We start from the raw sequence: 26,950 nt of genomic DNA, 5'->3' as shown, positions 1-26,950 counted from the left end.
GAGCTGCTGCGCCGTGTTTGGGGTGACGAAGCAGCATGGCGGCCTGGTCGTCGGGGCTCCCGTGTGCTGGAGGGAGCCCCGAAGGAGTTGAGGAATAGCGGAGGGGGCGCGGGGCACATTGCCGGTGCCCGCCCCCACCGCACGTCGAAGATCGGAAGTCCCGCCCCGCCGCTCCGGTGAAGAGAGGAGGCGGCGTCGCCTGCTGCTGGGGCTCCCGTGTGCGGAGGGAGCCCCGGACAGAGAAAGAAGGCGGGCGCCCCGCGTCGGAGTCCCGGTGAGTCTGGGCTGGGGCCGGGCAGAGTGGGGCAGAGGAGAAGGGAGGGGCGCCGGGACACATTGTCGGTGTCCGCCCCCCCCCCCCCCCAGTGGCGCAAGCTCGCGCCTATTGCCAGTGCGAAGCCACGAGGGCTTCAAGGGCGGCCCCGGTTGGCAGTGGGTCGCCCCAACGTGCGTAGAGCCCTAAGAGGCTCCAATGCTGCATCAGTATTTACGAGCCTGCAAGGCTCAAGGCGGCATATTCGTGTTTTCGAGCCCTGATGGCTCCAACATGGGGGCAGAATTGTTAGAGAGCCTGGGTGGCTCAGAGGGGCCATATTGTGTTTAAGAGCCTGGTTGGCTCCAGCGTTTGGCCATTTTTAGTGAGAGGGGGCGTCGGGGCACATTGCCGGTGCCCGCCCCTCCTGCCTGCGAGCGATGTGTTCAGAGCCTCGAGGGCTCCAGGGGCCTATAATGGTGTAAGAGCCTGTGTGGCTCCAGCGTGGCGCAGTTTGCGCCCAAGGGTCAGTGAGGACCCTGTCGCAGTTTCTTTTCATGTCTCCAGCTGCCCAGCAATTATTGGGCAGCTGCACCGTTTAGGCGCAATTTCAGGAGAGAGTCCCTGTGTGGGACAGAGAGGGCACAGTGGTGCCAGGCCTTCACAGCTGCGCAGCACTTAGTGCCAGCTGCTACGTTTAGGCTTTCTTTTCTTGAGACTGGCGCTGCATGGCAGCGCACCCTGACATTGAGACTCAGGGCGTCTGAGCCCCAACAAAGCCAGTTGGCCTAGGGACTGCCACAGGTAGTGGCTTATGTGAGTTAGTGTGCAATTGTATGGTTATTGCACCTCTGAATGTGTTTGCTTGCATCATGTGTTATTCCTGCCCCTCTGAATGTTGTTAGACATCATGTGATTTTTGCGCTATTGTATTGCTCTGGCACCTCTGAATGTTTTAGGCATCATGTGTCTTCTTGCGCTGCACCTCTGAATGTATTTTATTGCGTCATGTGCCTTATTCTTTACTACTCCTCTGAATGTATGCATCATGGGTAATGTGTTCTTTCCTAGACCCCTAAATGCTGTTTGAGACTTAGGTGGTTGTTCTTTTTAGCACAGGTGGTCCTAGTGAGGTCCTGGTCCCCTGCGTGACATGCTCCTAAGGTGTTTAGGGTTGCGTAGGTGGTACTTACCTGTTACCAGTAGATACTGGTTGTGATTTCTAGCTGTTACTTTGTGCTACAGTGATTTTATATTCTTTTATTGTAATTTCTGACAGTATTTCATTTCTACTAAGGGCTGATTATGACAGTGGCCCATGTGGCCCTGTCTCGTGAATAATCCCTTGTAAATATTGCCCGTGCCAGTTGGCACAATGTACATGTGTGATTCTATCTGATATGTTTTGACAATACAGAAGTTATTTTTATAATAACCTTGTGTGGAGTTCCTTTTGTGGTGTGCCTAGTATGTTGTTGCTGTTGTGCGCTGGCGCAAATGCTTTACACATTGCCTCCGAGTTTCGCCTTACTGCTTGTGCCAAGCTACCAAGGGGGTGAGCAGGGGTTATCTTGGCGTGTGACTTCCTTGCCCTGACTAGAATGGTGGTTTCTGCCTGGCTTTGGCGTCAGCCTTAGCCTACCAGAAATAGCCAGTTCTAACACCCAGAAAACACCCATGCCCATAACACTCGGCTCTTTCTTCAAGGTCTAGTTTCAGAAAACAAAGAAACATGCAAAAAGAAACTTTTATCGTTAATGTCTTCAAATTATAATAAGATTTCAGTAACCCCATCTTGTATTCCTCGCTGTGTGCCTCACATTTAGGACAAATACATGCATTTATATTTCATGGGACCGTAATCGAGCGAACTCTTGGGCTGATTTTGTACAACTAATTTATGTTTGTATGTTTCATTTCATATCACTGGCTTTGGTAGAACAACACTTCACTACCCTGAGAATAGATTCTGTAATGCACCTGTTCATCTCAAGGCAACAAAACTATCACTTTAAAATGTGGATTCACGAAAAACAAATATATTTCTCACATCATCTTTTTCTGTACTAATTAACTGCATACCAAACAAGGGAAGCATGGCTGCCCTTCTAAACAACAAGGGGCGGATGGCGGAAAATATCGAAATTGCAATTAAGTGCTAGCCGTTTTAATTTGTAGGTTGGAAATGGCTCAAGCAAATGAAAATGGACAAGTGACAGAACAATTACAAACAAGACATGAAAATACACATTTATGCTGGCCTTTTATTTTTTGTCAATCGTTTTAAATTAGTAGGGCAGTAAAATATCCTCCTCCTCCAGCCGACACGGGGCGCACATGAGGTGCATAACGAAAATGGGGAAAGGTTTGGACGCCTTTTACACTAGACTGTGGCAGTAAAACTGGCCTTTAAAGTTATGACATGTTAACGCAATATAAAAGCCCCAAAGGGGTGGTCATGTCTTTTTGAAACATATTGCCTGGAAAGGGTGTGTTTGCACCCTAGAGGCCGGCTTAAAAGCTCACCGTCAGTTGCCAATTCATATGGTTCGATCCCAGGTAAAGTGTGTATATTTTATCAGCATTGGCTATTTTATTTGATTTAATGAATCGTTACTTTCAGGTCATAATTGAAATAAAATGTGTTTATTGAGATATTTGCAGTGAAGAAAAGTGGCAAACGTTGGGGATTCCGAGTACTTGTTAACCGAACACTTCACTTCTTTTCCTGGTTAAATGCATTCATCTTATTCCAGGCATGATAACTTATGCAAAGAAAACAAGTGGAGTGCACGTCACGCCTGTGTGGGCACAATCATAGCTCCTCCGACGGCCTATTGGTGTCGATTACATGCTTGGTGCGCGTAATAGACAGCAATAGGCCATGTGAGGAGCTATGCGCGTGCTTCGGCCAATTACGTGCAGTCTTTTACAATAAGACGCACGCAAAGGCCAGTGAGGGGAGCTGAAAAAGGAAACGCACATGCACGAGCGTGTGCGATTCCTAGGGCAGCTCACAATCTCTGTTTTTTGATTACAATTGGTCACACAACTTGCGTGAGCACTGCTACGCAGTGCACCGCAGGTCGCGAGTCCTAAAAATGGCTTCTCACCAATACCTCAGATAAGTAATTGATTTCAGAACTATATGCTCTCCTGATTTCCAGGAATAAGCACATGCACAATGCGGGCTGAGACAGATGAGAGAAGGACTTGGGTAGACGACTAAGCAGCAAAGAATAGGAGGGAATAATCCATAGAGCCAGACACACTGCCAGTAACGTGCCACACACTGAAATGCTCACGAAAATTGTGACGTATTGGTACTATACTCCTGTGCATAAACACAAGTCGGTTCCATCACAAAGTACAGATTGCTGGCGTGGTTGTGGACTACCCGGAACATTAGTACTCATTTTATGGGACTGTCCGTGGATACAGCAATACTGGTCTCAAGTCCTTGCCGAAATTGAATTCCACCTTGACACCCAGCTGCCATGATTTCCCGCATAAATAATACTTGGCCTTCCAAACCTATTAACATACCCTCTGAAATCTAGGCTAGGCAGACAAATATGGTTAGCACTTGGAGCCGCCATGCAGAACATCCTTCAACACTGGGGCACATAAACGTGTGCTTCCCTTACCGGTTGTCCACATAAACTTTGGCACATATTGCACATGGAGAAGATAACACTCTCGCTAGCGGGCCAGGGATCGACATTCAGAGACTTATGGAATCCTTTCCTAGCCCTCCTTGCACAGGATTTTCGTGAACTCTCGGGCCCTAGATATCTCTGTATCTTGCGCTTACCAGAGTTGGCCCAACAACCAGCGGCGTCTGGTGACATTTGAAAGTGGTGCGGCGTAAACTAATTTGCATATTGCACCGCAGCGAGCGAGCGGTCCTGAACCACCTTGCATCCATCCATACATCATTCATGCATCCACCCATCCATCCACCCACCCTGCATCCATCCATACATCATTCATTCATTCATTCATGCATCCACCCATCCATCCATCCATCCATCCATCCTGCATCCATCATTCATTCATGCATCCACCCATCCACCCACCCACCCATCCATCCTGCATCCATCCTGCATCCACCCTGCATCCACCCATCCATCCACCCACCCACCCATCCATCCTGCATCCATCATTCATTCATGCATCCACCCATCCATCCACCCATCCATCAATTCTGCATCCATTCTGCATCCATCCTGCATCCATCATTCATTCATGCATCCATCCTGCATCCATCCTGCATCCATCATTCATTCATGCATCCACCCATCCATCCACCCAACCATCCTGCATCCATCATTCAGTCATGCATCCACCCATCCATCCACCCACCCACCCATCCATCCTACATCCATCATTCATTCATGCACCCTTCCATCCACCACCCATCATGCATTCATGCATCCACCCTGTATCCATCATTCATTCATGCATCCACCCATCCATCCACCCAACCATCCTGCATCCATCATTCATTCATGCATCCACCCACCCATCCACCCACCCATCCATGCATCCACCCACCCATCCATGCATCCACCCACCCATCCTGCATCCATCCATCATTCATTCATCCATCCATCATTCATTCATCCATCATCCATCCATCCATCCATCCATCATTCATTCATGCATCCACCCATCCATCATTCATTCATGCATCCACCCATCCAGCCTGCATCCATCATTCATTCATGCATCCACCCACCCATCCATCCACCCATCCATCACCCATCCATCCATCCTGCATCCATCATTCATTCATGCACCCATCCACCCACCCATCCATCCTGCATCCATCATGCATCCACCCATCCATCATCCATTCATCCATCCATCATTCTTTCATGCATCCAGCCATCCATCCTGCATCCATCATTCATTCATGCATCCACCCATCATTCTTCATGCATCCACCCATCCACCCACCCATCATCCATCCTGCATCCATCCATCCATCCATCCATCCATCCATCATTCATGTATTGTTATGACCATATAACTTGCACACAGCTTGTCAGTGTTCAATACCAGTCTCGAACCTTGTACTCCAGCACCAATGATACATGATTAATATTAATTGTTTTTAAAACATGTATTTATTCGACACCAATTTCACACCTTAGTCGGAACATCATTTTTATTTGTTTTTTAAAATATCTATTTATTTAACACAAAAGTAAGTCATGTATACATTTTTATGGCTCGATAAGAGGCTCGAACCTGGTTTCCCAGCACCAAAGTCGGCCGCGCTAACCGTCAGACCACATCCTCTCCCCTTTGGTGTGGCCCTGCAGTTTTGATGGTACATATTCACACCAAAGTCATGTATACATTTTTACAACTTCACACCAAAATCGGAACATACATATTGAGCCCAAAGTCATGTATACATTTCTACAACTGAACTACACACCAAAATGGGAATCCCTGCTTTCTCCCATGCGAGCTCATTTTGTAATGCGTTGATAGTCACTAAAGAGGGCAGCGTCTGATGCTGCTTGGGAGGCAGAAGCGAACCCCCCTCCCCCTCCCCCCCACCCTCCCCCCAAACACACACACACACTCTCAATACATCCTGCTATGCACATGCTGCCCCATAAGCAGATGTGGTACCCAGGCACACGCGAAGCAACCCAGTACCTCGTTGTCAAAGACTTAACAGACACAGCATGAACCACTTGCCCCCAACCAGTAGCAGAAAAAAGGCTTGCCCTCCAGCTTACAATTCAGCACTGCAGCAATTGTTAACTTATGGACATCCAGTGAGTAGTCAGCAGACAGTGGTCACGCTTGAAATGGAAAGTGCACATGGAATAGGCCCACACAAGAGGCAGGAGCTATTTATGTGGCGGTGATGGGGTTCGGCGGGGCCGTATCCTAGCACTCTGAATTCTGATCATACCTGAGTTGTGTGAACACCGGGTCTCCCTGGCAGAGCGGTTCCTTCGGGACTTGTATTCCTGGGTCCGGTCAGGTCAGAGGTCAAGTCTTCAATCAAACCCCATACAAACAGAGGCTGCAGTACGAGGGAGGGAGAGAGAGCTCTGCCCCCCCCCCCCCAACCCATACAGGGGGTTATGTACCCGGGCTATGTATTGACCAGCCAATCCTGGCGCTGTATGCAGCGCCAGGATTGGCTGGGGGGGCACCATGACTTCTCGCCCAGTCGCCCTGTTTAACCCCGGGGGCTGCGGCACGCCCCTGGTCTTCTCTCTAAGGGGGAATTCACAGGAAAACTATCTGCGCATGCGCGGCATGCTTGTGACCAAAAATACACTTGCGCAGCTGATACAGGCCCATCGTCACCCCCCTCCCCCCTTTACCCCCCCCCCCCCCCCCCCCCCCCCCACCTGCGCACTCCGGGAAAGTCGGGTGTCTCCCGGTTTCCCTGCCGGCAGATAGCGCGATTTTTAAAAATATTTGTATTGGGCTTTTAGTGACGACACGGTAGGTCCATGGGGCTTAGTGGGGCTACGCCCCTACGCCCAAATGGACGCACCGCGCCTGCCCACAACCACCCCTGAACATCCCTAGACTGCACATAGACACCGTAGACTTTACTTTCCAGCCTGAAAGTGAGTGGAAGGTGGGTGGGGGAGGGAGGGAAGTTGACACGTGCTTTAATGTGTTCATACTGATAAGGGGCTTTGCACAGCTCCAGAGAACGCACGATTTACTGATGGCACTGTTTGTTTCCATTTTTCTTTATGAAAACATCAATAAAAAGAACTGAACCATAAATTTGTCTACTTTTATGAATTGGGAAACGTGTGTAATATCTCTACAACAATTTATTTATTGGAAATGAGCAGTACATAGAGCACACATCTTTACTACAGTACCCAGTAGCATGTTTTCAACGCAGCTAGTCTTGAATGTTTTGGGAGGAAGTGTTTTACACAAAGAAGAAAAAGGTTTTGTAGGACTGAAACCTATTGCACGTTCTGGGCAAGTACACCCTTTCATCAGGTCATGGGTGGTTCCAATGCATGTATGCATGGACAGCGGGCTGGGGCCTGAGTGACATATGGTGCGCACTTCACCCAGAGGACAGGGAATACTCCCATTATTCGCATATACACATGTTACACACTAGGATAGATAAGTTTCTATGTTCCGACTCCGTGGTTACGAAGGTGGAGACCCCTAAATATCTGGCCAAGACTTTCTCCGACCACCGGCCTTTAACATTCCATCTTTTATGCCACCTGGCGCCTTGACCCGCTTCTGCTGGAAGATGGCCCCTTCCGGACTTCTTTATCTGAAACACTGGTCAGCTATTTTGCGGACAACTGGTGGTGTGGGATGCCATGAAGGTGGTGATCCGTGGCGCAGCGATAGGGCAGTTAGTCGGTGCCCGACAGGAAATTCACCAGAAATTATGCGAAATAGAGTCTAGATTACAGCTGCTGTAGAGGGAGGTGGGAACTGATCCTACAAGGAAGGCAGACTTACAGAAAGAAAACATAGAACACGCGGATACACTAGAAACGCTCAGTGTTATCGATCACAAGGAATACCTTCGATGACAACATACGAAGGCGGACCGTTCGGGGGCACTATTGGCCCGTCTGATAAGAGACCGCCCGGATACTCCGGTGGTAACCCAAATTCGAACTCGAGACGGTACCCTGGTAGGCACACAGAGTAACATCAACCGGGGATTCTGTGCTCATCTGACTGCGCTGTATGCCCGACCTACGCAGGAAGATGTAGGCCAAATGTCTGACTTCCTGGCCGACCTCCCTTTCCCGGCACTGACTGTGGGCGCTAAGAAGGACCTTGAGGGACCCATTACGCAACACGAGATACGCGCCGCTATTAAATCCCTTAACCGTAATAAAACCTCAGGCATGGACGGACTCCCGGTGGAGTTTTACACAACCTACTCCGACACCCTAGTACCTGTCTTAGAAAAGGTGTACCGGACGGCGTTTGAGGAAGGCCATCTACCTGACTCCACTATGCAGGCATTGGTGGTTTCATTGCCACCAATGGGATCAACTTGCCACCAATGGGATCAACTTGACATGTCCAACTACAGGCCCCTATCGATGCTCTCCACCGAGTACAAAATCCTTAACAAAGCGATAGCCCAGAGACTTCAGGCACACCTCCCTACCTTAATCCATAGTGACCAGTGCGGTTTTCTTCCGGGTAGGAGTACCTCCATGAACACAAGAAGACTACATGCTATCATGGCGACAACCCCACAGACCCTCCCTAGAGCAGGATGTATAGCCTTGGACCTTAGGCAGGCCTTCGACTCTCTGTCCTGGGCCTTCATGTTTCGGCCCTTACAAAAGCTTGGGCTACCGGACCCCTTCTTAGCATGGATCCGACTGCTCTACACGGCGCCCATGGCTTGAGCACGTACGGGTCGACACATATCAGCCACATACCCAGTGTACAGGGGCACCAGACAAGGATGCCCCCCTGTCCCCAATGCTGTTTGTCCTCGCTCTGGAACCCCTGGCCATAGCTCTGCGCACGAAAGAAGGTCAGAGGTATCCCGAGCGGCCAGCTCGTCTGACCTAATATCGATCTATGCCGATGATATTCTGCTATACCTCCAGGACCTGGAGGCGGATCACACGGCCATTCATGACATATTCCAAAAATTTGCAAGGGTCTCAGGCCTAACCATTAACCCGGAAATATCTCGTGGTTTTTACTTCCGGGACATCCCATACCCAGCCCCCATCCCCTTCGGAGCCCATCCTATTCCAGTGGCCCGACTACGTTCAAATACCTGGGGATCCAGGTGTACAGAACACCTGAAGACCAGATAGACGGAAACATCAAGAAGGCCATCACACGGCTCCGCAGCTCGGTGGAGTTCTGGACTGCGTTGCCATTATCGGTGGTAGGCGGATCGCAGTCTCCAAAATGGTGATGCTTCCCAGGATACTATACTTTTTTGTCAATCTCCCTGTTAGCTTGCCCCAGTCTATTTTTGACACTCTCAATACATTACTAGTTACTCTAATATGGGGAAATGGGAGGTGCCGGATAGGTCTCCGGAAACTACAGCTAGGGCCTAAAGATGGAGGGCTAGGGGCGCCGGATTTCAAAAGTTATTACCTGGCCAGTCGGCTTCAATGGCTTTCCTATTGGACGGTAGGGCGGAACCTGCACGAAATAGGCTACACACCTGACAGGCTGGACAGAGGAGAACTACACACATTACTACTCCCGCGGAGCCGCATCCCTGCGGATGGTCACCCGCTCCTCCGTACGGGTTTGGCTTGCTGCCTGAAGGCCCTGGTATACACAGCCCCAACAATCGCGTACGCGGATAATATCCCCTTATTGGGAATCCCGACGCCACAAGGTAGACTCACTAGTAGAACAATGCTTTTTTTCGGAGACGATAATTTATTAGACCATGCCGCCTTCCAGCAGGCTACCGGTGCCCCTCCACATTTGTATTTGCTTCACGCCACTGTTAGACATTTCATACGCACCAGATGGGCGCTGCAGCGACTTCGACCTCCACAACACGAACTGGTGCACCTACTGTATTACATGGGCACAGGAGATCACCTGGTGCGCTGGCTGTACACCGGCATCAGGGCACATGCCGCGATTCCACTCACGACACTGAAACATACTTGGGAGCAGGACACGGAAAATATATTGACAGAGAGTGAGTGGCAGGCAGCACTAGAACATCCTAGGAGGATTTCACGAAACGCTAGATTCATATTCATACAAGTGATGATATTGCACAGGGCATACCTCAACCCTAAAAGGCTACACCTAATGTTCCCGGAAGCCCCACGTAGATGCCCGCGCTGCGGGGAGGATGATGCTGGGTTTCTCCATATGCTCTGGCGTTGCACGAGACTTCGAGAATACTGGTCGGAAGTATGCAGGGTACTCCACACGACCACGAACCTACCAGTACCGGTTGAAGCGCTGCCCTGTCTCCTAGGGCTGCGTGGACGGCCCAAACCGCAGAAAGCCAGACTGAAATTCTTAGATTTTGCCATGTTACTAGCAATACGGGCATTGACTATGAGATGGAAATCTCCAAGAGCACCGGGACTACACACAAGGCAATTAGAGGTATTGAAATGGGGCAGAGCAGAAGGGGCTGCCCTCAGAAGGGAGGAAATGCGGGGTCACAGGAAATATCCCATATCCCAGGACTGGGAGGTCATGCTTATAGCGCTCGAAGAGATGGATCTAGCCCCGGCACCAGGGTTTAGTTCACAGGGTTAGAGAGTGGGAGTGAAGGACTACAGAGGTGTGGCCTGCCGACCCCCGCAACCCGTACGACTGTTTCAGGGCACACTACTTATCATGATACGTGAAGGCCGGTATAACCTGAGTTCAGAAGTAGAGAGTTACACAAGAAACCAGGAGACGGGGAGGGAGGGGAATGTTTGGGGGGGAGGGAGGGACAGGGTGAGACGGGTTAATCCCTAGTTGTAGTCCCACGACACTGCGGCCTATCAATACGGAGGAGTATTTTTGATATGTTGTACACCATGATTGGCCTACCTGTATTGTAGACGGCTCTCCGTTTAGGAACCGATAAGAGGAAGTGGGTTGTTGTGTTCAGAGGGGTAAAATAGAAAATACCAGCTGGTGTACCATAAAGATTTACTACTGTCATTGTTTTGATTATACAGCTGTGAATAAAGAGTTTTTTAAAAAAAAAGGCTGATTTGCATGTGGCCATGTCTGAACTGGGGTGGTGTGGAGTGCAAAAAACGATGGATTTAGGCCCAGATCTCTGTACTGGGGTGAATGTATGACATTGTTCTGCATTCTGTCCATCAATTGTTTTTGCATTTGTCACCCCGAGTGGGATGGGTATGCTCAGACGCGAGTCCCATGCTCTCCACACCACTGGAGTTAAGCTATCCTGGTTGAAGACGGCTGATAGCCAGAAACCGGTCCTAGGATGCTTGACTCCGGTCCAGGAAAGACATGGCTTGGCAGTTCGGCTGGACTGTTCCCATGAGGCACAGGGTCAAGGCTGATTTGCATAGGGCCATGTCTGAACTGGGGTGGTGTGGAGTGCAAAAAAACGATGGATTTAGGCCCAGATCTCTGTACTGGGGTGAATGTATGACATTGTTCTGCATTCTGTCCATCAATTGTTGTTTTTGCATTTAAAAAGTAGGGTACAGCAGGTTGCAGAAAAGAAGCATATAGTTACAACATCAGAATTTAGTGAAATCACGGGGAGGGGGGGGATCATCATTGTCCAGTTCGCGGGGAGGAGCACAAATGTCACCACGGTACGTATTAAAGGGGGCCCACACCTTAGACCATTTCCGGGGGCAGCCCCGGGCCACGTAGACAGTCTTTTCTCATAACATACTCCAATCAAGATCATTTTTCCAGTCGGCAACTGTAGGCGCGTGGGTGGCCCCCCAGAGCTGTGCTATGTTCATCTTAGCCAGCATGCAAGCAAGAGTGACCCATTGTGTTGCGTGTGTGTTAAGGTCAGGTGGTCCCCAGATGTTGAAGAGGCACCTGGGCGCTTCTGGCTTGATCTCAATCCCCAACGTGTCGCTCATGACTGTGTGAATAGCACGGCAGTATTTCTGGATTAGATCACAGTGCCAGAGAATATGCATGAACGTGCCTGTCTGGGTCCACCCCCACCTACGCGAGCCATCAGTCAGCCCCCCCCCCCCATGTGGACTAGTTGAGGTCTGGAATTTACTCAAGGCTCCCACACCACCCAGCAGGGACCAAGAAGCTTACACACTCAGTCACCCACTCAGAGGTGCTGCTCCTGGGAGAGATTTCAAGGTGTCAAATTGCTATCATGCTATCATGCAAGGTAGTTTTAGCCTCCGCGGCAGCGTGTAGCCACAGATATGATTCAAAAGGAGCCCAGATAGCTTTAGGACGTGATCAGGCAAGCATTCAGTCCCAATCGGCCGTTAATTGATCTTGACAATACGCCGTATCTCCGAGCCAGTCATCCAGTTGAGGAAGTGAGCACATCTCCACCCGTCTTTAACCCAAAAGGAGGAGAATTGCGGTTGACTTCCACAGTTCTGAGGGGACATCTTTAACATAACCCAACAATGCAACAAGGGGGATGCGCGCTATCTGCAGGCGTACAATCTCATCAATTACATCAGAGACTGATTTCCAGTATCTGTCTATTGAAGAGTAAATGGATAAAATCCACACAGGACTCTGAGAACCTGACGCAGCATGCCTCATCTATTAAGCCTAGCTTAAACAGCCACTCCGGAGTTCTATACAGACCATGCAGAAATTGAAAATCATCAATCGCAACCTGCAGTTGGGTAGGTGCGTGACAAGGCTCTTGATTGGGTGTAGCAGAAACTCCACTGTTCCTCAGGTATAGATATACCCAACAGTTTTTCCCATGCAAGACGTGAAATAGAGTCCAAACCGTAGCAGTGCGCTGCATTCCAGAGTGTATTCTAGTTATGAGCTTCCGTGGGGAGAGTTCTAAAGGATAACCTCAAGAACCGGCATTGTGGGGGGCACCGCTGGAAACAATGGATAGAGACCACTCAAAGCTGCTTTCAGTTGCTAATAGATGAACCTATCCAGGATAGTCACATCGCCCTCTCGGAGATCCTGCTGAAGCAAAATGAAAGAGCCCTCCAGGAACGCAGCCTCCATATTGTTAAGCTGCAGCTTTCTCAACCGGTCACATACGCCAGCATCCGGTGAGCAGGGCAGGGCCGGGTGCTCAGTCAGTGGTATCAAGGGAGTATAAAGGACATCCAGTTGCGCACACTAACTCAGATTGTACCATGCCCAAACCACATAACCAAAGTAGTTCACTGCTGTCGTTCAGGCCGACATAATACCATGTGGAGTGGGCATGGCGCTGCAGAATCTTCCAGTTTTTGTTGGTAATTTAGCTTTGTACTGCCATCCCTCTTGATGTTTTATTCATTATTTTTCACCTTAGTTATCAAGTTAAGGGGTATGGAGCCATCTCCAACCGTTTGTGTCACAAGACTCCGCTCCAGTCCCACTACCAGTTGCTCTGTCACTGGGCCCTCCACTCCAGCCAAATTCTTACACCATCCAATCTGTTACTAATGAAAGCATTATTACATAATCCTTCTTCAGGTCTTCTGGGAAGTACCTCACAAGTACATACTGCCTGAGCCGACCTTACCCTGAGAAAAATGTTCAGGCTTGGCAACATAGTGTGGCCCAAAATCCTGCAAAGTAAGTGTTATTTAGGTGTCTTGAGTGAAGTGGATTTCGAGTGGCTCAGGATAGACCACATGGAGGCCTTAATTGGTCTCAAAATAAATGTTTTCAGTGTTGCGATGTGTTGAAGGGCTGCAAGTCACTTAACTGGACTTGGAGCCCAAAGCAGATGGCACAAGAAGTACCAAATTTGAAGGGCCCATATCTCAAACGACTGGCTGCAGGGAAGATTTTCAGTTGGTACCAGGGACACCCAGACCCACTGGGGTCCCAGATTGACCAGGTGAGCTGCTACTTGGGTTAACTGGACAGTTGCATTTTCAAGCTATATTTCTGAAACTAAAAGAGCTTAAGTGTTGAATTCATGTGAAACTAGTACAATATCCTGAGATGCATGGCGAAGGGTAAAAACCCATCTTTGGAGGCTTTCTGCTTTGGCTTTTGCAATGAAGTGGCAGGCAACAACTGATTTGATTCCATGTAGAGGCCAGCAAGCACAATACTAAGGGGTCTGATGAAAAGGGAGTTTTGGTAATGTTGCTGATTAATGTGCTGGGCTTGGCAGTATGTGGCTATGAATTCCACATCAACAACCCAGTTTACAAAGTAGAAGGGTTCCAGGGTCAGCAGGAGGCAGGATGCCACACTGACATTGGTTAGAACAAGCAATAGGAGATCAACTCTTTCACTAACTATGGGGTGCTGTAGGCTTTGGTGGCACCAATTGGCAAGCTGGAGGCCCTTTCTCTCTAGACCTTTCTTTTGTCATGTGACAATCCATTCCTATGAGAGTTCCTGACAACTTAGTCTTTGTTTCTGGGCCATGGGGTAGGATGCTGGTGTTAAGCAGGCAAACCTCTGTTTTTCTCTTCGCCACTCTTGGAATACAAAACTTTGCAGTGACGGTGGTGAAACATCTCTGTTAATGTGGTCATGTCTCAAATGCCCAGAGAGGTCTGCACTTGTTGACTTTGAGGAAAAGCATCCATTTTAAGTGCCTTTGCATGGCCCATAAAGACTTCTACGGCATGGAAACGTCTGAAATCGCAAAGCTCTTAAAACCATGTGCTCCAGTTTGTTCGCTACTCTAAAATCCTGTGCTTGTTAAACACATCATGCATAAGGAAAACCTACTTGGGAGCTGTTCATACACTCTCCCTTTACTCTTTGTATTGCAGGATGTAGAAGACCTTTCTTTTTTGCTAATTTGTTCGCTGGCTAGTGGACTATTTGGATTGTCTTGTTGGCCTTTTTTTATGATTCAAAGCAAACACAAGGAGATGATGGACGGAGTGCTGAGATTTTTCAGACACTCACCCCCAGTCACAGATCTGGGTTGAATCCATCATCCCATCAGCCAGGCTAGCTTGAATCCAGTGGCTAAGTTATTCAAGCTAGCCTGGCTGATGAGGGGTGTTACCCTGAAACCGGTCCCAGGATGCTTGTTTCGGTCCAGGGAAGACTTGGTTAGGCAGTTTGGGCTGGGCTATTTTCATGAGGAATAGGGTCAAAACTGATTTGCATATGGCTGGGTCTGAACTGGGGTGGCAAAGTGAGCTAAAGAACAATGGTGGACTCAACCTAGATCTCTGACAGGGGGTGAGTGTCTGAAAGTTTCAGCACTCCGTCCATGATCTCCTTGTGTTTGCTTTGGTCACCTTAAGTTGGCAGGGTATGCCTAGACGTGGGTCCCTTGCTCACTTTGCTGCTTGATTCAAGCTAGCATGGCTGATTAGGGGTTTTACCCCGAAACCAGTCCCAGCATGCTTGTTTCTGGTTCAGGAAAGATCTGTCTTGGCAGTTCGGGCTGGATTATTCCCACGAGGAGTAGAGTCAATACTGATTTGCATATGGCTGGGTCTGAACTGGGGTGGCATAGTGAGCTAAAGAACAATGATGGATTCAACCTAGATCTGTGACTGGGGGAGAGTGTCTGAAAAGTTTCAGCACTCTGGCCATCATCTCCTTTTGTTTGCTTTTTCTATGATTGCCTCATCTCACACAAAATTCAAAAGCCTCAACAGTGGGTAGAAAATGTAGTAATCTGGTGGTGTCTTCCCAATGAAAGCTACTGTCGCTGCTTTAACCCCTTTAAGTGCTGACACAGTTTTTAGATATTTGTGGCAGTTTAAGCCTTTATAAGAAAAGATTTATGATGGATGCTTCTAACTGCAGATTCCTCACCTTGTGAATGTTTCCGAAGGGTCAGAAAAGATACGGAAACTCCAAAGCAGCACTCCAGCAAACTGGTATGTGCGTCGTTGTATCTGCATCTGCGTCGTTACACTCTGAAAGTGATACGTGGAAACATAAATAAGCGTCACCCATGTGCACTGACATAAGTCCCTCTCATTCTATGCCTTTGGACGCAGATCCAATGCTACTCCGTAGTCTTTCAAATACTTTTTTCACAAAATGTTTCCAGTGTGCAAGGGAAAATGTCACCTTAGACATCCTGGTTCAAGCCATACAGGGAATGTTAAAAACGGATGTCTGTGATGGACCTTCATAAGGTATGCCTGGCTACCTGGGACCATAATATAATTCCAAGGTCTGTGAGGACGGCGCCCAAATGAATTGGAGGGCCATAAGGGACTGCAAGGTGGAACTTCATTTCACCATCATCAGAAAACTCCACACTTTGGCCGGTTGAAGTTGAAAGGAAGGTCACCTTTCCGCTCCTAAAATCGTTTCCACAGCAGATCATCTTGATCAAAGTCTTTGTGTAAGTCCAAGAGGTAGCATTTGAAATCTAAGAAGACACCAGCCCCCATTTGGGACCACCAATCAGTAAGCAGATCACTCAGCTCTATTGACCAGCACCAGGCAATCCTTACTTATTACACAATACTGCACACCAGAGTGCTGGTGGCGCAGACGTCTGCCAGTAAGCTTAATCCTAATGCCTTCTCCAACCTGATCATGAGTTTAAAACCGATGGGGATGTTTGACAAGCAGTTGTGACCCCCATACCTTATGAACATGGTGGACAGGCGCGCATCACCCATTGGACTCACCTGGCTTGGATGAGACAGATCCCGGGCACACACAGAGCCGCACCCAAACGTTTCACAGGTCTTTAAAAGACCATTTGAATGTTAATTAGGCCTTGCAGGTGTTTCACCCCTTCTAAGAGCCCCTGCAGCTCCACTCTGCCTACTGATTAAAGGTTCAGCCCACCCCCCCCACCCCCCCGAAATTTTTTCTCGCATGTAGGAACTGGGTGTTACTCCTGCTACTTTCTTGTGCCGAAGTATACAGGCCTACCTCCTATCTTAGATCTCCACCCACACAAATCCTTCCTGTGAAAAGACAATTTCAAGATGCTCATGCAAGTCCAAGTCCTGTCTGCTGTAGACCCTGGAGACTGGATGGGGGCGTTGGTTCTTCAGGATGCTTATTTTCATATCTTAGTCCGGAAAGCCCACCAGTGGTACAGGATAATTTTTAGTCTGTGGGGCTCTGTTTTGGCATTACCAGTACCCCTCGAGTGTTCACAAAAGTCGTTGCAGCATACCTTGGGAGGTCGGGTGTACTCCTGTATTTCAATGACTGACTGTTGAATGCAGGCTCGCCTCAGGCAGTCGTAGATTTCTTCCATATAACAGCGAACCTCCCTAAGATTGTTGGGTTTCACAATCAACATGCCAAAATCGCTCTTTTGCAGAGCCTCCTATTCATCATAGCCATTCTGGATACAGTATCTTTTTTTTCTTTTCTCCCAGAACAAAGAGTTAAAGACATTCAGGCTGGGATTACAATGTTTCAGCTTCTCTCCTGGATCTGTGTGACTGGCTCTGAGGCTGCTGGGATTACATGCATCCTTCTGATGAAACATGCTGTATGAAGTGGGATCTAAAGTCCCAGTGGGCACAACACTGGGAGAATATGTCTGCTTCTATCCAGCTTTGGTGGTGGCTGCTAAATATATGTAGTGTTGGCTGCTGGACCACGGCCAGTGACAGTCCTCGCTCCTTACCCCAACCAGATTTGTTACCTGTGAAGGATGCATCAATATTGGGGTTCTGGTTGAGGAGGCCATCTGAAAAAAAGGTGGCGATCAGAGGTCTCTAGTCTCCAGCCAAAGCTCAACTCCACACCAGTTTGTTGGAGTTGAGGGTGATTCACTTGCCATTGTAAACCTTCCATTTGCCTTTTGGAGTTTGCAAGGAGGCTCTCACTCAGAGACTCATTCCACCTAGAGTGGAGCTTGTGACTCGTGTATTCCTTTCTGCTGCTGCTTCTCCTGTTCTGAGTTATGAAGAATATTGTGAAGAATATTAGGAATGACCAGGCCCAAGTCATCCTAGTGGCATCAGCTTGGGTCAGCAGTGTGTGATACATGGAACTCTTTGGCATGCGCATCTGTCTTCCAATCAAGCTACTTCTTTGGGAGGTTCTTCTGTTGCAGCAGTGAGGCAGGGTGCTGCACCCAGAGCTACGCAGTCTGCATCTCCATGCTTGGAGATGGAGCAGCAGCAGTTGACCTCATTTGACCTTCCTCCTGAAGTCGTTGAGGTCATCTTGGCGGCAAGGCAGCCTTCAACAAAATCCTTATTGTCCAGTCTTTGGGACAGATTTGTGGCTTGGTCCAGTTCCCTTCAGAATGACCCGGTCAAGTTGGCGGGTGGCGGTGCAGGAGCTGGAGATGCTGAAGTGGATGATGGAGTGAGTCCATACAGGAGTTTTGTCTAGATCATCTAAGGCCCTCTCCCAGTATCGAGTCAACTAGGACAATTCCACAAAACATGAAGGAGTGTTCCTGTGTGTCTACCACCGCGGTGCACGCACCTTTCCGCTCTGGACACCATTTCTAAACCTGGGTAAAATACCAATGTGTTCTATCTCGGTCATTGCTTCTCAGAGGGAGACATCCCTTGCTGTATTTCGGGTACGATTAAAAAATATTTTCCCATACTTTATAAGAGAGTGCTCTAAATCAGCTTCTGACCGCTTCTGACCACTTTTGACCCGTGGATGTGGGGAACCAGGTCAAACCTCTGCTCTGTGCCATTCTGTCTCATACTGCCAAGGTAGTTTTCGTTATAGGGGATGCTCTGTTTTTGGGGCAGCAAAGGGATTTTCCAGATGTTTGTAATCATTTGATCCATAAAGTACCAATGCTTTTCAGACTCCTCCCTCCCACCCCTTCATTCCACCAAGTTCCTCAATTGGGCTGCTTGATAGTACTGAATAACATTAGGAACCCGAAGACCACCCTAGTCCATAGAATTGCAGGCCACTTTATGGTGCATGTGCATGGCTTCTGTCCACCCCAAACAAACCTATTTAGCTCTGAGTGTAATGCCTTAAGTGTGTAAGGGGGTCTAAGGTAGTGGATGTGGAGGGGGCGCCTGGAACAAATACAAGATCTTGGGTAGGGTGTTCATATTTAAAGTACAATCCGTCCGAACTAAGATAGCTTGTACTGCTGCCACCTAGAGAGAGATCTTCTTTAACTTGTCTGTGAAGCAAGCAGTAATTGATAGCTGCTATCTTCATGGCACACTTGGCAATTTGTAAGCCCAAATATGAGATTGAGATCGCAGCCCAGGTTTGGAAATTGGACATAGAGAATTTGTTGATGTGTAGGGTAAGACAGTAAGGTTAAGTATCTGCTATTTCTGTAAATTAATTCTAAAACTGGAGATGTTCTCAGAGCATTTTAGAGATAACCTTTGAAATAAGTGGGTTATCTCTAAAATGTTGGTCCAGTGGAAGGCAGCCCTCACATGTCCCCCTCTGAATGGAGAAGAGACGCTCATCTGCACCATGGCGCTGAGGAAGCTGTAACCGCACATTATCCTACGGCAGCACCTGTTCCTAATTCCAAAATGTTTAAAAGTCTGGATCAGGTAAGGTTAGTGGACACTGTCAAATGCCTTTTAATCTTTGATTACCAATATCCAGGCTTCTGAGAAAGGTCTATATGAACAACACTGCTGTTTATTTTTGCCTAGCTTGGGGATAACTTCTACAGATGTCTGTAACATGAATGGCGACAACGTCCTGCTTTCAGCGAAGGAATTAAAGAGCGAGGGTCTGGCAGAAGGTTTTACAATAGTGCAACATTAATCCATCTGGGCCCCGAGACTTAAAAGGCTTCAGCTGAGCAATGGAAGATATTACTACTTCTGTTCTCTAATGGGTTTTTCCATGTTCTCAGCGTATCCAGGGGCTAAATTGGTTATATGAACTTGTTATAGATCAGAACTATATCAGCGTCATTATGTACTTGCTACCTTGAGTAAAGGGTCTGATAAAAGTCCCTAGATACCACTGCAAGCTGATCATCCCCATGATCTTTGCATCCGCTGGGTCTGTGGTAGTAATCACCCTGGAGCGCAATTTATGCACTGCTAATTTCCCACATTTGTTGTCACCCATATAGAAGTTATGTTGCAGGCAGGGCAGGGGATATTCCGCTCTGTCTAAATCTAGTTGTTTTAGTTGTGCTCAAGTTGCACCAAACTTTTGGGGCCTCAAGTCTTTTATGAATTGCTGTCCGTTCTTCCCAGGTCCTCTTTTCCCTGGCTGATATAGCTACCAGTTTCTGAACCAGCCTGAACCACTCTTACCAGGTAGGAAGCCTACAGCCTGACAGGGTCCCCTCAGCATCATCAAACCACCTTATTGTTTGCTATAAGTCATGTGTCTTGGCAGCTGGTCTCCGATGACCGTCAATCCAATGCTGCCTGCTCTTCCTGCGCAGTCATGCCAGAGTACGGGGTTCTGGCCATGTAGGAAGGCTTACTATGTTTTAACTACTGTAAATTCATATACAAGCATGAGTAAGTTTCATACATGCAAAAACCCTACCAAGAGCTGTGTGTTAATGTAAGCTTAGTTGTACTGCTAATGAGCACCACAACAGGCTCCTGGCATAATATACACTCGGAATGTAGACGTATTCCATCTCCGAGGCAGCCTTCTAGTGAACGTATATTACACCGAGACAATAGCTCGATATCACACACCCCGCTCTGCAAATCAAAAAGTTCCACAAGCCGAATGAAGGTGTGCTTCGTTCATTAGAGATCATGTGTGGAATCCATTCAAAACCAATACCTCTCAACATCACAAAACTCTCAGAACACTCACCAGAGTACAATAAGCATTAAATTGCGCACGCACAACAAATTACTGTCAACCAATCCATACAGCCACAGCACACAAATACAGAAAGTGTGTGATGCAGGTGTTGGCAAGCTTTGCTCATCTTAAAAAGTGTGCACCAGACCAAGGTCCTCTTGCCCTCAAACACTTAGGACAACTACACATCAGCATCATAACAGACACACCAATACTAGTTTAGGACTGATACTCTCATATTGAAGGCGCACTTCATATACAATGCCTTCAATAAACAATACATATATCAGACCGCTGCAGGCTGTACAAGATTTTGAAGTCTTGCTGAACTTTGGCAGGGACTTAAAGGGCATTCAAACTCCAGCAAAACACAATTGTCATCAAATTATAGTATCCACTACCCACATCTAGGAGGGTTAAGTTCAATAGGTGTATTTAACTATCTAAAAGTTCATGAATATTCCTAACTATCTTTCTTATATAGAAAAATTCTGTCAGGAGTTGTGTTAATACAAGCTGAGCACTTCTCATCACTTGCTCCCTAAGTGACCCATGGTGGAATACTGACACACTAATGTTCATTAGTGTAAGTTTCCATCTAACAGGATCCTTCTCTTGCTTGTTAGACTTACACAACCAATAACTCACATCTACATAAAACATTAACCCCTCCCATGCTTATGACGAGCTCTGCTCGTCATGAGCCACGGTGCTCCGGTGCTCAAGACGAGCTGAGCTTGTCATGGCCCGTGGAACGCTTGCACGCTGGACTAATTCCCCTGCTGTGCTGAGTGTTCTATTAAACGGGCGTGGTCGTGACGAGCTCAGTTCGTCATGAGCACCGGAGCACCGTGGCTCATGACGAGCTGAGCTCGTCATGAGCACCGGGGTGCTCTGCGGGCCCCCCCAGCACAGCAGGGTAATCGGCCCAGCACGGAAGGGGTTAACACAACCAATAAGTGCCACAAAAGGAAAGGAAGACTTTCTTCATTCAATATAAATCATTCACTCAGAGCTAATCACTCTGAACATAAGCAAACTCCTAAAATGCTCACTACAACAATACACAAAAAAGTGATGGATGGATGGAGGGGACTGTGTTTTCAAGTTCTAATCAACCAGTGGAAGAGGAGTGGCGCAGCGGACAGGGTGCTTGACTCCAGACCACAGGGTTCACGGTTCGATCCCTGGTGCCGGAGGGAGGTTAGCCCAGCACCATGTGACTCTGGGCAATAGCTCGCTTAATCTTCCCGACGGCCTCCAGCGCATTGACGCCCTCTGGTAGTTGTGCGCTTTGCAAATACTGGATTTCATTTCATCCTTAAAAATGTGTAGCTGATTTCCTTGAGGGAAGGCCTTGCTTGTATACCTGATTGTAGTAAATGTGTGAATGATAGGTTGGTGGCACTAGAGGTGACTTGAGCTGCCGATGGATCCATGTTTCTTTCTCCATCCCATCTACTTTAAGCATAGGCTGTCACTGCAGGAACAAGTTTGGAAAACAGTGGGTCTGTAGAAGCTGCCCAATCCGTCTAGGCTTGGATCTCTGATTATCCTGTACTGCAAGAGTCCATCCCAAACTTGGGACACTGCATCCGGACATCTTTGATACCGCCTAACCCATACCGAGGATTTTCAGTGAGATTCCAATGCTTGGAACTTCCCCAAAGTCCAACCACCACCTCACGTACAGACACACCCCTGAAAATAGTGAGGCAACCAGACATTGTTTCACACTCACAAGTCTCAGCCAATCAACACTAAAAGGCCCAGTCTCCTAATCGCAAACTGTTGCATGTTCTTGTGGGAATTGGGTCCCTACATACAGAAACTTGTTCATCCACTCATTTGCTTCTTTCTCTTCTTTATACTTTGCACCTTCAGAATTAATTGCACATTTTACTGAGCATTTAAGAAAAAGTTTACTGTGCTACATAAATAGTACATAAAACAGGATCTTGTGGAGACTTTGACGCATTGTGCAATACCACAAACATTGAAGTGCTTAAACAGAGAATCTCAAGCCTGTTCTCAATCTCTGCGTACCCATACAATCTACCTGTTGGCTACAAAACCCCAAGGTGCATGGCTCTTTCAGCCTTTCTGTGCTAAGAAGACAGAGATGGGAAGTAGATATTTCACCACCTTGAATTCTAACCCCTGGAACTCTCTCTGCTTCACCAAGAACAGAATCCTAGTATCCTGGTGTCTCAAGTTTTTGGACTACTTCATAGGGGTATTTGTTGAGTGTACAACAATGGGTGCCATTAAACCTTCTGTTCTGAAACCCGTTTGTTTTTTGCTTCCAGGGCTTCTCAGTGGACAAACCTCACCCACAAACACCAAACTGGAGAGACTGGACTCCCAGCAAGTACTGCATCTATGCCTCCGATATCAAGAGCACCTCCACCAGTGCGCAGAGGCTGTGGCATTTGATCAGAATGCTCTAGTGAAGCGTATAAAAGAGGTGAGCACACACTGCATCACAAGCAAAGTGTTTCAAATGCGGTGACTAAGGTCTCTCAGTATTTCAGTATTTATTTATTTCTTGATCATTAATTCAATCATTACGTTTTAAGATCTAATTAAAGACCATACTTTAAAATGATTAAACAATTGATCAACATCTATTACAATAAAACACCCACTGTTTGTTTGTTAAAGAACAAAAGTTCATCTGCTGTAACGGTTTGTGTTAAGCTTCTTAATTAAAGTGCTTTGGCCATAGCCCCTGGGTCAGAAAATTGCTAAGCAGTTTGTGCGCCGCACAGAAATCTAGTTCCCTGGCACACCAGAGTATTTGAGTCTCTACTGAGCCAACAAGTTACTGATTACCTAAAGGTGAGCATATGCAAGATGAGTAATCTAAGTAATTTCCTTCTTTGTTCTAGAAAGGCTGGATGTGCATTAAAGGTGGATTTCCGTCTCTTCGTTGTACCCACATAGACGACCGCTTAAGCTTGTCGGCCGGCTCTTCCAAGACTGAATGAGGTCCTTGGTTTCAAATTGCCCGAAGCGAAAGGACATAAACTGTTGTTTCAATGCTAGTGAGAAATTAGTTGTCAGATATACCTGGGGCTTTAAGTGCTGGTATGAAGTGATAATTGACCAAGCATGGCATTTCATTGCAAACATGTTCATGTCTTGCCGTTGTGACAGGGCTTTGCCAAGGCGTTGTTTAGCCAGAAGGAGGATGTTCTTTTATAACTAGTGCTTCTTTTGACGACAACAGGTATGGTCCACATGATTTGTTTAGATTTGAAGTCATCTGAGACTCTAGTTCCTGCCAGCACAAATTGTTCAAGGAACTTCTTTTAGAGGTGCAAAACATCCAGTATAACTTTACAAAAACATTAATTCTTTGCAGCTCTTGGTTCAATAGGCCAAATTCCAGCTGTACGTTGTTTTGAGAGGTTGACCTAGGCAAACGAAAGATGGATTTGTAAATGATTGTAACAAGTTTAGCAGGACTGCTTCTTTTCCTTGGATGAATTCCAAGCTATATGCTACCGTCGGTAGAAGCTGTGTGGCCATAACTGTAAGCAGGTGCTGATATGACTGACAGCTAAGCTGCGAAAGGTAGTCCATGTGCTTTGGCCCATGTCATAGCAAAATGTTTTTGAAAGTCAGCTGGCATTCAATCAGAGTTCCGAGATACTTGTAAGAGACCGCATCTTCTATACAATTACCCTGAACAAACCAGTTTAAAAACCTTTATTTGAATCGACCAGGTGGACCACCTTTGTTTTACTTAAGTTTAGCTCGAGCGCTTGCTGCTCAGTGTATCCAACCAGTTCATTTATTGGACTTTGTAGCCCATCAGGTGTCTGACTTGAGATGATTGTCGTCAGCGTATTGCAGATGACTAATTTTCCTTGATGCCAGTCTTGGTGAAATACCCTTAACTTGTCCCAGATGTTGATCGAGGTTGGGCAAATAAAGATTGAGTGAGCAGGGGGCTAAGACGCACCCCTGCTTTAGTCCAGCTTTGGTTTTGATCTCAGATATGACTCTATTGCCATTGTTAACTTTAACCTGGACTCAGTTATCACTGTATGAGGCGATGATTTAATTTAACAGTTTCTCAGGAAACCCTCATTGAGCCACATTAGCCCAAAGTCAGACAAAGGAAACTGTCAAAAGCAGATTTAAGGTTGAAGAAGCATGTAAATAGATTATTCCTTTGTTGTATTTACTTTTCTGCCAAGATGTAGTGCTGACAGGTTTGCTTTGTTCCATACTTTTTTTTTGTTGAAAAATATATTTATTGCGGAAAACATAGAAGAAACAATCAGGCATAACCTCTCAGAAGGACCGAGAGGTGAGATGAATAACATGTAACATTCAGGATAAGACACAGCCATATAGGCCCACATCCCGGAGGTTGGGCGGCGTAGACTCAGGATAAGCGAAAAATTAATCATAGTCGTTTGTAAACAGTACGCAGACATCATTGTAACCGCTGATTTTCATATATGCCCTCTCCTACGTCCTCCATGGAACCCTGCTCCTATCTTTCCAGATAGATAAACTTTTCAATAGAACACAGTTTAACGTAGAACGAACAACAGCCCCCCTGTGCGTGGCATCAAAAATAAGGTACGTGCAGAAGTCAGGTTATCTATTTAAGACCCAAAAAGGTGCAGACATCACATTCAGAAGTAATCTTTTGGGAATCAAGACAAATCACAGATATATATAACAGGGAACATTAGTGCGCGCCCAGCAGGGCATTACTCCGGGCCAGGGCCCTCCAACCAGGCTCCCTCCCCATCCTCTTCGGATCCAGACCCCCCAGGGGTGAACAATTCGGCACTAGTGGCATCTGAGTCATTATCCGGCAACCCCTCTGCACACATCATCCTCCAAGCAAGTAGGTCTTCCTGAAGTTTTTCATCGTGGCGCGTGCGCTGCATATGGGTCTCCTCAGCTAAGGACCACTCTCTAACATCCTTTAGCCAGAGGGATATCTCGGGAGCTCTCTGCCCCATCCAAGTTATAGCCGCCTTGCCAACACTAATAACTGCAGAAACTTAGGATAAGTTCCTCTTTTTGGGCTTGGGTACCAGGGCCAAGAGACAATGGAGCGGATCTAGAGCAATCCGGAGATTTGTAGCATGGCCAATTTAGTCCACCACCTCCCTCCAAAAGCTACCGACCTGCGGGCACTCCCAAGCCAAATGGAAGAATTCAGCTCTCTCCGCCCCACAACTCGGGCAGTTGTCCCGCCTATCCGCAGAGATGCGATTCAGGGAGACCGGGGTCATATAGGTGCGATGGACTAAGTTAAAGTGAATCAGCTTGAACCGTGCATTACACGAGCAATACGCTTGCGCTGCGCGGTCTCCAGAGCCATCCCCAGGTCTGCCTCCCAGGCCGCCCAGGACAGCGCGGTCGGTGGGGTCGAATCCCGTCGCATGGCTGAGTACAAAAAGGAGATCAGCCGCTTTCCCCTACCACACAATAGGAGGATGTCGAGGGTGTGAGTCAGTGGAGGCGCCTCCGGGAACTGAGGCCACGTCGTCTTAGCTACCTCTTGGAGTCCCCTGTAGTGCAGGTATTGTCCCCTGCTCAAGTCAAAGGACTCCGTGGCACGCTCAAAGGTCAGAAAGGAGTCATCTGGGTAGAGGTCTGCCAGAGTCTCATATCCGCCATACCGCCATTCCTGGAAGGACACGTTCTCCATCCGGAGCACCGGGGCCAAGATCCACACCGGCAGCTCCCTATGGAAGGGGGCCCGCCGCAATACCTTCTCCACCAATCGCTGCCAAACTCACGCTGTGTGACGCACCACATAGGGCAAGGCCTCATCTGCCCCCCTTCCCTGCATCAGAGCCTCTCGTAAAGTCTTCTCGTTTGCTCTGCCCATCAGTAGTTGCAGCTCCCAGTTATCCGCATCCGCGAACCACCTCGCGGTTGGCAGGAGCTGTGCTGCATAGTAATAGAGGTCAAATCTCGGGGCCTCTAGGCCTCCCTCCTCCCAACTCCGGACCACAGTGCGCAGAGCAACTCTGCTTCGCTCGCCCGCCCACCCAGAGTAGAGATGTGAGCAGCGAGTTGAGCGTGCAAAATATTCGCGGGGGAAGCGGGCATAGGGTATTTTGCAGGATATATAACATTCTAGGGAGCATCACCATCTTCGCAACCGCCAACCGCCCCATAAGGGAGAGAGGAAGCGTATTCCAAAAGGATACAGATTGTTGTAGTGTTCGGAGCATCCGTTCAGCCTTGCGGGCCAGCAGGTGTTCGTCCGTCAAGGCCACCTGAATGCCCAGATAGCGGAATGCCTCTAGCTCCCATCTTAGCCCCAGGTGCGGGGGGTCTACGTCCGGGTCGGAAGCACAACCCGCAAGCCGGAAAATCGGGGATTTTTCAGGGTTAATGCGCAGCTCA

At 47.9% G+C, this 26,950-nt stretch overlaps 1 protein-coding gene across 1 annotated transcript in view; it reads left to right on the top strand.

Annotated features, from left to right (window-relative positions):
• Nucleotides 1-26,950, top strand: part of BORCS5 (BLOC-1 related complex subunit 5) — a 297,446-nt gene that overhangs the window by 202,701 nt on the left and 67,795 nt on the right. Inside the window, exon 4 of the mRNA XM_086952926.1 lies at nucleotides 22,867-23,024. Within this exon, the coding sequence (XP_086809052.1) occupies nucleotides 22,867-23,024 (158 nt within the window). The remainder of the gene's footprint in view (nucleotides 1-22,866; nucleotides 23,025-26,950) is intronic.

Source organism: Lissotriton vulgaris, chromosome 1_2 (genome assembly GCF_964263255.1).
Source record: "Lissotriton vulgaris chromosome 1_2, aLisVul1.2, whole genome shotgun sequence".
Taxonomy (NCBI): domain Eukaryota; kingdom Metazoa; phylum Chordata; class Amphibia; order Caudata; family Salamandridae; genus Lissotriton; species Lissotriton vulgaris.
Note: the sequence above shows the minus strand (reverse complement) of the source record. Positions and strands in the feature narration are given on the sequence as shown.